The following is a 14,158-nucleotide window of genomic DNA, read 5'->3' as shown; positions in this document are numbered from 1 at the left end:
AAGCTAGGAGGCTGAAACCCTCCCCTTAGTTGTTTGAGAGAAAGCCCTCATCTCAGAATGAGATCATGCTGAAATTATACGAATTAGTCATGTAAAATATTGATATACTCTAATAGAACATTCAAATATCCTAATATCCTAAATGTAACATTACAATAAAGAAAATTGTCTGTCGTGGGCACGTATCTTTCAATTTGAGAGTCGTACAACAGTACCAAGTTTCTCCAAGTGTCTGAATGCTGTTGTACTAACACTAACAAGCTGTTAGCCACATAAACTTAATTGTTAGTTTCTCATCCCCGCCCGCACTGCCATTTTTCTTACCACCACTGGTGGCTTAGTGCAGCCATCCAGCACCTTTTAAAGTTGGTACCTTACTAGAGCAGTCTAAGGCACTACATTCTGAGTCATTTTAGCTAGCTAATTCAGCTATCTAGCTAGTAAAAAATAAAATAAAAATCCACCCTCTCGCATTGCTGTTTCGAGTGCAGGAGGATGAGAAATAATAATTAAATTTATGTGGCCTTATTGAACTATTTTACTAACCAGGTGCACAAGCACTTAATGCTAGTATTGATTACAGCTATGGTGTTATTCAATTTTGTTTTGGATATTACAGTAATACATTTTATTATTTCATGTACGTATTAATTACCACTATTTCATTGTTAAGGAAGTGTAACTCTAACAAACCGCTTCAATTAAATAATGACAGTGTGGTGTAACAGTTGTAGGCTATCAGAAATTGTGTATCCCTTTAAGTCAAAGTCAAAGGGAATGTCCGCGAACAAAATTAAAGAGTAGACTCAAGACTCTGTCAAGACTATAAAGATATGTAAGTTTGAGCGTTATTCGTGGTTTGAAGTTGAAACACCCATACAGCATAACGGGCAGATCCAGACTCTTTCAAAAGGGGGGATCCACTCTGGAATTGCAACTTCAGCCTAGCTGTAAGTCGAAAAACAAGAAAAAAAACCATTGCCTGTTAACAATAGCTGCTCCTCATCAACTATATCTCCTTATTTGTAACTATGTATGTAGCTTGCTACACTGTAATGTTCCTCTGAAGAATACTGTGACTGCTCTATTAAAATATCCCGATCTTGGTTGTTCTATTAGAGTATCTCGAGTAACAAAAGGGACTTTAAACCTCCCTGAATCCGCCCCTGCATAACAGGAAAGCTGTTCACAGTGAGTTCAGAAACTATTTTAACCTATGGCACCACGTACACATATACCCTACAGTAAAGATCAACTGCCTGTAAGTTTAATACAGGGTTTATAGAACACAAGCAAACATATGAACACTTCTTTGTTGCACAAGTAAAAATATTAACACTTTTAGCAATTTCTTTGTTGCACAAACAAAATTTCGATGATAAACATATTAGCTAGTAACTACAGCCTCATGGAAGCCATAATGCATTGCCACAAATTGACGCCTGGACAAAGTAAGCTCATGATGCGTATGTTACATGTATGCCAAAAGACAACTGTTGGGCTGAAGCAACATCTAGCAGTGAAATAAATCAATCTCACAACCTTAGCTGTTGTTGAGTTACACTAGTCTGAAGGCATCAGTAAATTAGTTTGTCAGTCAGTTAGCAGAAAATTTCACTAAATAAAAATATTAAAATTTTGTAGCAACTTATTGGAAGCATTTTGGGTTGCAGTGAAGGTACTTTTGGGCTTGATCATACCTCAACAATACTGCAAAGTGTCATGAAGGTATTATGAGACTGGTTTCTGGTCAATTATATTTTTATGAAAATGTGCAAACCTTCTTGATTCTATTATACAGTACTGCTGTATGACAGGCAGCTAGATATTACAAGTATAAGGAAAAAAGTTTAAGTATTGGCATTCAGCGTTTCCTTTGATGTGTGCAGGTCTCTTATTTACAAAGAAACCTGGTATCAGGTGTCTTACCAGTAAGACACCTGACTCAATAGTTGCACAATGTGGCCCACAGTTATGCAATTAGCCTCTTGTGGACAATTAGTATTTAGCACATCAGTAAACACCAAAGGAAATGAAGCGATTGTTACAGGATTATAATATTACACTCAGGTATACCGTTATGTGGCTAGCTCAGTAGACCATCATGGTAGCTGGTTAATCAAAAAATCCATTACTTCAGTTTGTGGCCTTCCTCATATTAAAGCACCTAGACAGCCATGCTGGCACTGGCTATTCACATTCGCTGCCATTCACACATATCTATAATGCCTTTTTATTGACTTTACAAACCTCTATTCGTGCTCCATGGCTTGCACCACCTCATATCTTGCTCACTGAAATGCCCTCAGTGTTTACAATGGGAACTCTCCATACTAACTCACTGTTTCTATGCCATTGTCTAAAACACTTAGACACTCGTAATACATGTCTTCGAGGATGTTAAAAAAAACCATTGGTGATGTTAATAATCACCTCAGCTGCACCTCGGTAATTATTGACGTCACTTCAGGTTTTTAAATCCTCGAAGACATAAAAGTTGTCCAGTTCATTTGACACATTGTGGACACTTGTAATGGTGTTGCTTTAGTCATCCAAGAGGAGTTGTTACAGCTGAAACCGATGGAGTTTCAGTTATGCCAGTTTGTGGTTGACATGGTAGCACCGGATTGGTGTGCAATAGCAGTTGGATTAGAAGTGGAAATGAGAGCCACTAACAACGAATCTCCAGTGGTTGAATTATGCAGAACAGTATTCCAAAATTATCTGAAGCATTGCCGACACCCAACCTGGAAGCACATACTTGAAGTGATGGAGTCTGAGGCAGTTGGTAGGAAAACCTGTGCCACATTTATCAAAACAATTTTACCAGGTACGTACTTGTTCAGAATATTTGTCATCATTTAAAAAATACTTTTTACAGAAATTGTTGATTTTGAGCCAGCTCATTGGGATGAAGTTAAGCAACGTAATCATCAAATTGTGTTGTTGTCACTCATGTATACATACGTATAAGTGTCTAGTGCACTAGTCCCAAGTTATACCATGTGCACTTAACAGGTAATATGTGACCATGTCTACTTAATCATATAGTCTACAGTGTTCATATGGTGGAAATCACTGCATGGTGTAAGCTGATGCTACATAGAATGGAAGCAGAAAATCATAAAAAAAACCAGGAATGTCACAGTACAATCAATGCTTTTACCAGGCATGTATCTAACAAGTACCACTGCCTGTAATATTAGTGGCTGCCATTTTCCTCAACTTAAACAAAATAATTATTTTAATAATTAGTTGTATTCAAATTGCTTGGAAAATGTATGGTAACAGGCACAAATAACAATCTCCAGCAGAAGCTTCCAGCTGTCATTTATAAGCACATGTGCTTAACAAGTATAGTTAATTACACAAATGATATAGTTTGATAAGCAAATACCAGAGTCTATCGTATGTTCTTTATAGGAAAGTACCCACACCTGGACATGTTTGTGATCTTAACTAAACTATACATCATACCTGTTAGGCCTATAATAAATGGTAAGTTTGTATTGTATTGGTGATGATATTATGATACAAACTGACCATGTACATATGTGCTGTTAGCATAGTGTATGTTCTATTGGGATTGTATGAGTGTGCTTCACTTATCTGGGCAATTTTAGCCTTGCCTGAGAGCACTGGGGTCACTGTATTGTAGTTTAAAGTACATCTTGTTAAATAATACAATTTGTGTAATCCATTATAGGTTGGGTGGTGGACTCATACACACTTTTAGAAGCAGTTAGGAGGACAGTGTCAGTGGATAAAAGAGAAATCAATGAAATAATTGACGTGGAAATGTCACCAAATCGTCGCAATAAGAAGGTCATTCAACTGCTTGAGAAGAAAATGAATGCATCCTTGTGTGCTATGCTAGCTAAGAGATACAGACCAGGTCAGTCATACTAAGTGTTAGTAATGTTGTAGTCTTAGTGGTAGTACCTTAACTTGTTACATGAAATGTATACTGATAAGTAGCCTATTTCATGAGGCTGGTGTTTGTTTTATTTATGTATTATATATAAAACTTAAAGCTACAAATACATTTAGTTAGTATGAACGGGAGTGTATTTATTTATTATTATTATTATTAGCACTTTACAGTGACGTAGCAGTCCTTTGCACCAGCTACATACACATACATACTTACAGTCTACTAACTCTTTAGGTACAGTAGAACCTTGGTTATCTCTGTGTCTCAGGCAGTGTTCAAATAAGTGAATTGTTTGGATAACTGAAGTACATACATTTATATACGGAACTCTGTTGATATACTCTAATAGAACATAACCTATACTCAAATACTTGGAATAGTCATTTACAATCTCGGATAAACGAGGGTACAGATAACAAGGGTTGATGTCATCTACTGTACTATTAAAACTGTCCAGTACTGTAGAAACCATATCAAATAAATCAGTTGTAAAAAATAAATTGGAAGTGAATACTCATGACCTCATCAGTAAGACCACCTCATTATTGGGCAACTAGCTGTGTTTTGTGTCATAGGAAGCCTTCTAAAATACTTCTTTTATACATTCTGTGTTGTATTGCAGGCTCCTTGATACCATCAGGTGTTGGTGGTGCTCAACATGTCAGTGTAGATGTTCACCATACTTATGGGAGTACTACAGTTGGTAAGTTATCATAATTGCTTTATGCTTGATAGGGGGCAGAGATGCACCGTGATTACTTCATTGTTGCGTATGAGCAATAATTACATTGTTCAGTAGCTAATGTCAACAAATGGCCTTCATTAATGGTTTAAATTTTCCCATGGAGAACTGTAAATAATAAATTTTAAGGGGGGAACTTTTATTGAATCCAAACTAAAGATTACCCTACCCAGTTTGTGAGTTCATATATGTTTCAGGTAGTAACTAGTTTCAGGCATCTCTTGCTAATAGTTTTAATTATACAAAAACAATCACACAAGTTGTTTGTACACATGCAGCACATTAATTCAACTTTGTTTAATAGCATGCTCATGCTACCACAACTCTCCAGGCTGGCAAGTTCATGATTGTGTAGTAGAGAATATGGATAGAACTGTTGAAAGTGGTCTAGCTAATCTGGTTATGGTCGGGTTCATAATGCTCTAATAGAGCAGTCAGCTACATAGGTTCCTCTAGTAGCTTGCATTGGTAGTTTCACTCAAACTTGTTTCCAGAATTAATGTCAAAAAGCTAAAAAAAATTTTCTGATGGGGGTGCCTTCAGACCCCTCCATGTTTGTATCTACCCTTTCATCCATAACACAGATGATAATGGCCTGACCATGTTCCTTGTACCTTTCTATGACTCCAACGGATCAGAAAGCAATTGCTGCCTTATGGCTTACTCTTTACATAATGCCTGTTGAAAATCTGCCAAAATTTCTGAATGGTTTGACCAACTGCCATTCTGGCTATATAGGTCTGCGATACTTGTGACCATATGGATTGGTATGAAATGGTAACAACATTAAAAATATTTCATAATTGTGGAGTTTCCTACTAAGCCTTTTCAGGATTATTTTTTTTACAGAAATCGTTAAACCTTATCTGAACACAGAACTCTACATAGTAGCTGCATTATTCATGTACTGAATTTTCCTTTAGGTGGTTCCAGTTCTGCACCTACACTTGGGAGTGTTCCTCTTTGTGGTTAGTTGTACATAATAATATGTATTACAGTGAACTATTGGAGCAAAAATAAGTGGCTCCATTAATGAGTTAGCACTGTTACTGAAAACCTTATTAATGCAATCGTACAGTAGTGACCGGTCACTATTGAGGTTTTCAACAAACTAATAAATTTATTTTAAGCCATATTTTATACATTCAGACTTTTTTAATGTTTGTAGTGCATGAGATACTCTAATAGAAAAGCCATACATGACAAATTATCATGGCAAACAGATGTAGCCATGCAAAACAGTACTAAAGCTTTCATTAATAAATGTCATACGTACTGCTCTATAAATTTGACTGTACCAACGTGTTAGTGCAAGCCTAATTGTAGAATGCATTAAACATAATGGAAATGTTACAAAAAAAACATGATTTTTTGAGTGCTTATTTCACAATAAAAATATGAGCAAATCTTCTCTAGGACTCAGATCAAGACACACGGTAGTGTGTCGTGTGGCCAAGAAAGCTGGCGACTACACCGTGAGTATATTAACAGGAAGAAAGAAAACAGCCTTTTCATATGTGCATAGCTCCATGACCCCTTCTCCAAAGCACACCATTTTTGTTGTCCCAGGTAGGGTACGCTACACAGCAAATTTGATTAAATTTGCAACAGCCATTTGCGAGATATGGGCGTTCAAAGTTTCGTTTTAATTTCTTGGTTTTTTTCTTCTTATGCCATACGGGGGGGCTTCGATTTCTTTTCGCACACTTTGCAAAAATTGCTATAAAATGCAAACATGTAACGTGATTGCCACGATCTTTGGCACAAATGAAGAGCATGTAATGGTGGATTCACGTACCAAGTTTGTTATGAATTTGAGGAATATCAAGACACACGATAGTGTGTCGTGCGGCCCAAGAAGCCGGCGCGCCACACCGTGAGTATATTGACAGGAAGAACGAAAACGTCATTTTCACACCTTTGTATCTCGGTGATCACTTATCTGATTGGAACCAAATTTGCTACACAGTTGCCCGCCAGCCAAGGGAGTCTACATTCCAAATTTCAAGGAAATCGCTCCAGCCATTTCCGAGATACGAGCTGCCAAAGTTTCGTTTTTTTTTCTTCGTTTTTTTTTCTTCTTCGTCTTTTCGCACACTTGCAAAAATTGCTATAACAAGCAAACGCGTACTCCGATCGCCTTGAAATTTGGCACACAGAAAGGGAGTCCAAAGGCGAATCCTAGCATCAAATTTGGTACAAATCCAATGAATGGTTCAGGAGTTATGACCGATTATTCGCATAAAACAAGATCGATTTGTTGTCACGCCTACAGGGTAAACCGCTTCATGGAATGAGTTGAAAATTGCTATGTAGATGGAGTAACCATCGTAGGAGTGCCTTTTGGTGGTTTGAAAGGAATCGAGATAAAGACCACGGAGATATGACACAAAACCCAACCTGTGTCACAATTACGCGATCGATTTTTATGAATAAAAAAGTATTAGTTTTCACGCCTACTAGGCAAACCGCTTAGAGCAATGAGCTGAAAATCGGTGTATAGCTGGATTAATCTTCATAGAAAGTCCTTGCAGTAGTACAGAAGAATCGGATTACAAACCACTGAGTTATGATTCGAAAGCCAACTCCGTGTAGCAAATGCGAGATCGAGATACTCTAATAGAACAGTCACCCTAATAGAGCATTCGGCTAATTTATTTACTCCATTATAGAATTTTATTACATCACAAGTTATTCTGTAGGGAGTTCAGCTGCAAACAGTTAATCTTATAGACAGTTCAGCAAGAAAACAGTCACCATGTGGAGAGTTAAGCAAATATATCACTATAGAGATTCAGAACATTACAAGTCACACTGAAGAAAGTTCAGCTATAAACAAGTCATGCACTGTGTAGAGAATTCAGCTACAATTAAGTCACTCTCTAGAGAATTCAGTTACACAGAATTCAGCTATACACAAGTCACTGTGGAGATAGTTCAGCTACAAACAAATTACCCTTTAGAGTGATCAGCTACAAACAAAACACTTTGCAGGGTGTTCAGCTGCAGCAAATCAACCTTTAGAGCGATCAGCAATCAACAAATCAACACAAATCTACCTGTAGAGAGATCAGCTAGAAACAAATCACCCTGAAGAGAGTTCAGCTACAAAAAATCACCCTGTAGAGACATCAGCTAGAAACTAGACACAATGTAAGGAGTTCAGCTACAAGCAATCACCCTGTAGAGAGTTCAGCTAAAACAAATCAACCTGCAGAGAGATCAGCTACAAACAGATCACCTTATAGAGAGTTCAGCTACAAACAGATTACCTGTAGAGAGATCGGCTACAAACAAATCAACCTGCAGAGAGATCAGCTACACACAAATCAACTTGTAGAGAGATCAGCTACAAACAAATCACCCTGTAGAGACATCAGCTAGAAACTACACACAATGTAAGGAGTTCAGCTACAAACAAATCACCCTGTAGAGAGATCAGCTACAAACTAGACACAAAGTAAGGAGTTCAGCTACAAGTAAATTACCCTGTAGAGAGTTCATCTACAAACAAATCAACCTGTAGAGCAATCAGCTAGAAACAAATCACCCTGAAGAGAGGTCAGCTACAAAAAATCACCCTGTAGAGAGATCAGCTAGAAACAAATCACCCTGAAGAGAGGTCAGCTACAAAAAATCACCCTGTAGAGAGATCAGCTACAAACAAATTGCCCTGTAGAGAGATCAGCTACAAACAAATTGCCCTGTAGAGAGATCAGCTACAAGCAAAACACCCTGTAGAGAGTTCAGCAACAAAGAAACCACCATGTAGAGAGTTCAGCTACAAACAAATTACCCTGTAGAGAGATCGGCTACAAACAAATCAGCCTGTAGAGAGTTCAGCTAAAACAAATCAACCTGCAGAGAGATCAACTACAAACAAATCACCTTATAGAGAGTTCAGCTACAAACAAATTACCCTATAGAGAGATCGGCTACAAACAAATCAACCTGCAGAGAGATCAGCTACACACAAATCAACTTGTAGAGAGATCAACTACAAACAAATCACCCTGTAGAGAGATCAGCTAGAAACTACACACAATGTAAGGAGTTCAGCTACAAATAAATCACCCTGTAGAGAGTTCAGCTAAAACAAATCAACCTGCAGAGAGATCAGCTATAAACAAATCACCTTTTAGACAGTTCAGCTACAAATAAATTACCTTGTAGAGAGATCGGCTACAAACAAATTAACCTGCAGAGAGATCAGCTACACACAATTCAACTTGTAGAGAGATCAGCTACAAACAAATCACCCTGTAGAGAGATCAGCTAGAAACTAGACACAATGTAAGGAGTTCAGCTACAAGCAAATCACCGTGTAGAGAGTTCAGCTACAAACAAACCAACCTGTAGAGCGATCAGCTAGAAACAAATCACCCTGAAGAGAGGTCAGCTACAAAAAATCACCCTGTAGAGATATCAGCTAGAAACAAATCACCCTGAAGAGAGGTCAGCTACAAAAAAAATCACCCTGTAGAGAGATCAGCTAGAAACAAATCACCCTGAAGAGAAGTCAGCTACAAACAAAACACTTTGCAGAGAATTCAGCTACAAACAAATCAGCTTGTAGAGAGATCAGTTACACACAAATCAACCTGTAGAGAGATAAGCTAGAAACAAATCACCCTGTAGAGAGTAGCTACAAGCAAAACACCCTGTAGAGAGTTCAGCAACAAAGAAACCACCATGTAGAGAGTTCAGCTGCAAACAAATCACCTTATAGAGAGTTCAGCTACAAACAAATCACCCTGTAGAGACATCAGCTAGAAACTAGACACAATGTAAGGAGTTCAGCTACAAACAAATTACCCTGTAGAGAGATCGGCTACAAACAAATCAACCAGTAGAAAGATCAGCTACACACAAATCAACTTGTAGAGAGATCAGCTACAAACAAATCACCCTGTAGAAAGATCAGCTAGAAACTAGACACAATGTAAGGAGTTCAGCTACAAGTAAATCATCCTGTAGAGAGTTCAGCTAAAACAAATCAACCTACAGAGAGATCAGCTACAAATAAATCACTTTACAGACAGTTCAGCTACAAACAAATTACCTTGTAGAGAGATCGGCTGCAAATTAATCAACCTGCAGAGAGATCAGCTACATACAAATCAACTTGTAGAGAGATCAGCTACAAACAAATCACCCTGTAGAGAGATCAGCTAGAAACTAGATACAATGCAAGGAGTTCAGCTACAAGCAAAATCACCCTTTAGTGAGTTCAGCTACAAACAAATCAACCTGCAGTGAGATCACCCACAAAAACGCACTTGTACAGAGTTCAGTTACAAACAAATCACCCTGTAGAGAGATCAGGTAGAAGAATTCACCTTGTAGAGAGTTCAGCAACAAAGAAACCACCATGTAGAGAGTTCAGCTGCAAACAAATCACCCAGTAGAAAGATCAGCTAGAAGAAGTTACCTTGTAGAGAGTTCAGTCACAAAGAAACCATCATATAGAGAGTTCAGCTACAAATAAATTACCCCATAGAGAGTTCAGCTAGAAGAAGTCACCTTGTAAAAAGTTCAGCTACAAAGAAACCATCATGTACAGAGTTCAGCTACAAAGAAACCACCTGTACAGAATTCAACTACAAACAAATTACCCTGTATAGAGATCAGCTAGAAGAAGTTACCTTGTAGATAGTTCAGCTACAACAATTCACCCTGTAGAAAGATCAGCTAGAAGAAGTCACCTTGTATAGTGTTCAGTTACAAAGAAACCATCATGTAGAGAGTTCAGCTGCAAACAAATCACTTTGTAGAGAGTTCAGGTACAAAGAAACCGCCATGTAGAGAGTTCAGCCTCATACAAACCACCTTGTAGAGAATTCAACTACAACAAATCACCCTGTAGAGAAGAAGTTACCTTGTAGAGAGTTCAGCTACAAAGAAACCATCATGTAGGGAGTTCAGCTACAAAGAAACCATCATGTAGAGAGTTTAGCTGCAAACAAATCACCCCGTAGAGAGATCAGTTGGACGAAGTCACCTTGTAGAGAGTTCAGCTACAAAGAAACCATCATGTAGAGAGTTCAGCTGCAAACAAATCACCCTGCAGAGAGTTCAGCTACAAAAAAATCACCCTGTAGAGAGTTCAGCTAGACGAAGTCACCTTATAGAGAGTTCAGCTACAAAGAAACCATCATGTAGAGAGTTCGGCTACAAAGACACCACCATGTAGAGAGTTTAGCTGCAAACAAATCACCTGTAGAGAGTTCAGCTAGAAACAAAATACCCTGTAGAGAGACCAGCTAGAAGAGGTTACCTTGTAGAGAGTTCAGCTACAAAGAAACCATCCTGTATATAGTTCAGCTACATTTCACGTCACTCAGTAGAGAGATCAGCTGCAAAAAAAAATATCCTGTGGGGAATAATGGGCATGTAATAAATATACGTATATAATTTGTATAATTACTAATAAAATCAAAAATAATTGAAGTACTAAAATTCTTCTTTTAGTTCTTTTCTTCTTCCTGTAGTAAAGAAAAAAACACATGGGTTAAAAAAGCCCCAAAGCCAGCCATAGGCCGGCTTTGCAGTATACAAATACAAAAAGAAGTGATATCTAATCAAAAACAGCCAAGCTGTAAAAAAGGTGCGGCCCCCAAAAAGGCCATGGTGAAAAAAGATGTGAAATCCAAGGTGGCGGCCAAGAAATGGCTGTGATGGTAGGTTAATGGTTACATTTTAATAACGACATTTCAGGTGAATTTTGTGCCGCTTGGTCTTGGCACCAAATTCACCTGAATTGTTGTTATTAAAATGTAACCATTAACCTATCATCACAGCCATTTCTTGGCCGCCACCTTGGATTTCACATCTTTTTTCACCATGGCCTTTTTGGGGGCCGCACCTTTTTTACAGCTTGGCTGTTTTTGATTAGATAGAAATAACTTGAAAATAGGTGTGTAGATAGGCTGATAATCATAGCAGTGCCTTTTGATAGTTTGAATAGTAATAGAGTTACAGCAACAAAGTTATAAAGCAAAAAGCAAGCAAGTGTAAAATCACGAGATCGACATACTCTAATAGAGCAGTCACTGTGAGATAAAAAAGTGTGCAAAAAATGCCGAAAAAAACTTACCAGAGTTCGAACCAGGGACTTCCATATCTAACACCTGCATCCTTAACCACTGAACCACTGCTACCTTGGCTGATCCCCTCACTTAATTTCTACTTTATAAATGAAATTTCTAGTTGAAATCTGTTTATAATCAAACATTTGTAATTTCATAGATCTACCAGTAGAAGTACTAGATTGTTCTAGAACATTCTATGTATATTCTATTAGAAGTCCTAAAAAAATGTGCACTCTATTAGAGTATTACAACAATATTATCAAATATTGAATTAAATCATGCAATGAAATACATTTATAAGTCTGTCTTCAATAATCATCATTGTATCTACATGGAAAAGAAGAAATGTGAGTAAAAACAAACCTCAAAGTCAGCTATAGGCTGGTTTTGGGGCCTTATAAAGTACAAAAAGAAGTGAAGTCCACACAAAAACAGCAAAGCTGTGAAAAAATGGTGCGGCCTTAAAAGCCTGGGTGAAAAAAGTTGTGAAATCAAAAGTGGCTGCCAAGAAATGGCTGCAATGATGTTAATGCTAAAAAATTTTAATAATGGCTGTGTGCATTGTTAAAATTTACATAAACTTTAAAAGTGCATTCTTTATCTTGTAAGAGCCCTTGGATTTCTTAGTGAAATGGCACTGTTTTGTATGCTTGACAGAGGCTCTTTTAAAACAAAGTACATTTTCTGGAAGTTTACATAAAACACTGAGCCCTGCATGTATAATATACGTAGTGAATCCAATTTCTGTATTAAGATTATTAAGACACATACGAAATTCAATTCCTAATACATATTATGCAATAATTAAAGTGGTGTACAATGCATGTAATACCCCTGGCCACTGTTAACAAGGTGGTCTTGTTATTGAATTGGGTACTATGTGAGTATCAACTAATGTTTTTCTTGCAACAGATGCTAATTGGAGTAGGACACTGAGGGAGAATCAGTTTGATTTATGTTGCAAGTTGGAGCCAGTCATATCAGGGATTGCTATAGACCTTAATGAGTTCATTGAGAGAGAAGAACATAGCAAACTGACCACTACTGGGTATGCATCAGATTTTCAGAAGGTTGCCATAGTGATAACTGAAGTGATCAAGAGTAATAGTGAAGTAGTTTTTAATAAGTTTTGTGAAAGTTTATGTAAACATCGTCATGAACGTTTGGCTCAAAAATTGAAGTTTGATTCTTCCATTTAAATTATTTTGTATTTTTATTTTATATTGTAGACATAGAGAACATAAATTATAGTGCAGTAGGTATTTATTTTGAGATGTGACTGATACATACATCAGGGGCGGATCTAGGATTTATAAAAGGGGGGGGCTAACTCAAGGTACTATTCTCTTGGGTAGAGGTAGCGAAGCACACTTCCCAGCATGCGAAGCATGCTGGAACTAGGGGGGTCTGGGGGCATGCCCCCCCAGGAAAATTTTGAAAAATAGATGCTAAAACACTGCAATTTGGAGACATTTCCACGTAAAATTCATAATATTTTCTGCCTGTAGATATTTTATATACTGCCTTTAGATTATAGGTATGGCTCTCTGAAGCATTTTGCTAATGGAAAAGTTTGGGTAGGTACAAACAACCAAGTACATGATGCACCCCTCTCACAATTGCACAACACTGAATAGATGCATGTTAAAATAATGATGTTGAAAGTGGAAAATTTTGAAATTTGAACAATACAAGATTGAATCTGAGAGCATTTTCAATGGAAATTGTGAACCTGAATTAAGTATTGTCATACACAAGTAGATGAATGAAGCCCTTTAAACAGACCAATTCATTTCATTGCATGTATAGGTGCAGGCAGATTTGGAAAAATTCCATAACAGAACCAACTGCATGTTTCCAGTGAATGTTCTATTAGAGTAGTTAGCTGACTGCTCTATTAGAGTATCTCGATCTTGTAAACCTCCAATGCTGATTCGTGTCCTTGTTGCATAAATTTTAGCATAAATCCACTGGTAATACCTTGGAAAGACGTTTATAAGGTGGTTTTATGAGTATTTGTATTATTAGTGATCATATAATTATGCTAAGACAAAATTTCATTATAATACTCAGCATATTGATCAAGTAAAGCCTAAATATGAAGGGGGGGCTTCAGCCCCCAAAGCCCCCCCCCCCCCCCCCCCTGGATCCGCCCCTGTACATAAGTGTGACTTATTTCATCAAAAAGAGTGACCAAAAAATATAATATTGAAAAGTTTTTCTCTCAAAATATCAATAGAAAATGACAAATCCAGGCATTCCACAAGCATGGAAATAAAAGTGACTAGATGAATTATACTTGGTTCTGGTATGTATTTTGGATGGGTTGACAATCGTGCTGTGCTGTTGTTGAAATTTTATTTAAACAGATAACTAATCTTGCGTTTAGTT

At 37.4% G+C, this 14,158-nt stretch overlaps 1 protein-coding gene across 1 annotated transcript in view; it reads left to right on the top strand.

The window, feature by feature from the left end:
• LOC136238542 (uncharacterized) overlaps positions 1 to 13,050 on the top strand; it is a 33,836-nt gene extending 20,786 nt beyond the window's left edge. Inside the window, exons 12-18 of the mRNA XM_066029089.1 lie at positions 2,549 to 2,830; positions 2,882 to 2,926; positions 3,424 to 3,498; positions 3,707 to 3,895; positions 4,557 to 4,637; positions 5,600 to 5,644; positions 12,680 to 13,050. Coding sequence (XP_065885161.1) covers positions 2,549 to 2,830; positions 2,882 to 2,926; positions 3,424 to 3,498; positions 3,707 to 3,895; positions 4,557 to 4,637; positions 5,600 to 5,644; positions 12,680 to 12,966 — 1,004 coding nt within the window. The 3' untranslated portion in view covers positions 12,967 to 13,050. The remainder of the gene's footprint in view (positions 1 to 2,548; positions 2,831 to 2,881; positions 2,927 to 3,423; positions 3,499 to 3,706; positions 3,896 to 4,556; positions 4,638 to 5,599; positions 5,645 to 12,679) is intronic.
• The last annotated feature ends 1,108 nt before the right edge of the window (positions 13,051 to 14,158 follow it).

Source organism: Dysidea avara, chromosome 11 (assembly GCF_963678975.1).
Source record: "Dysidea avara chromosome 11, odDysAvar1.4, whole genome shotgun sequence".
Classification (NCBI taxonomy): Eukaryota; Metazoa; Porifera; class Demospongiae; order Dictyoceratida; family Dysideidae; genus Dysidea; species Dysidea avara.
The sequence above is the reverse complement of the archived record's forward strand: the minus strand, read 5'-3'. Positions and strand labels throughout refer to the sequence as shown.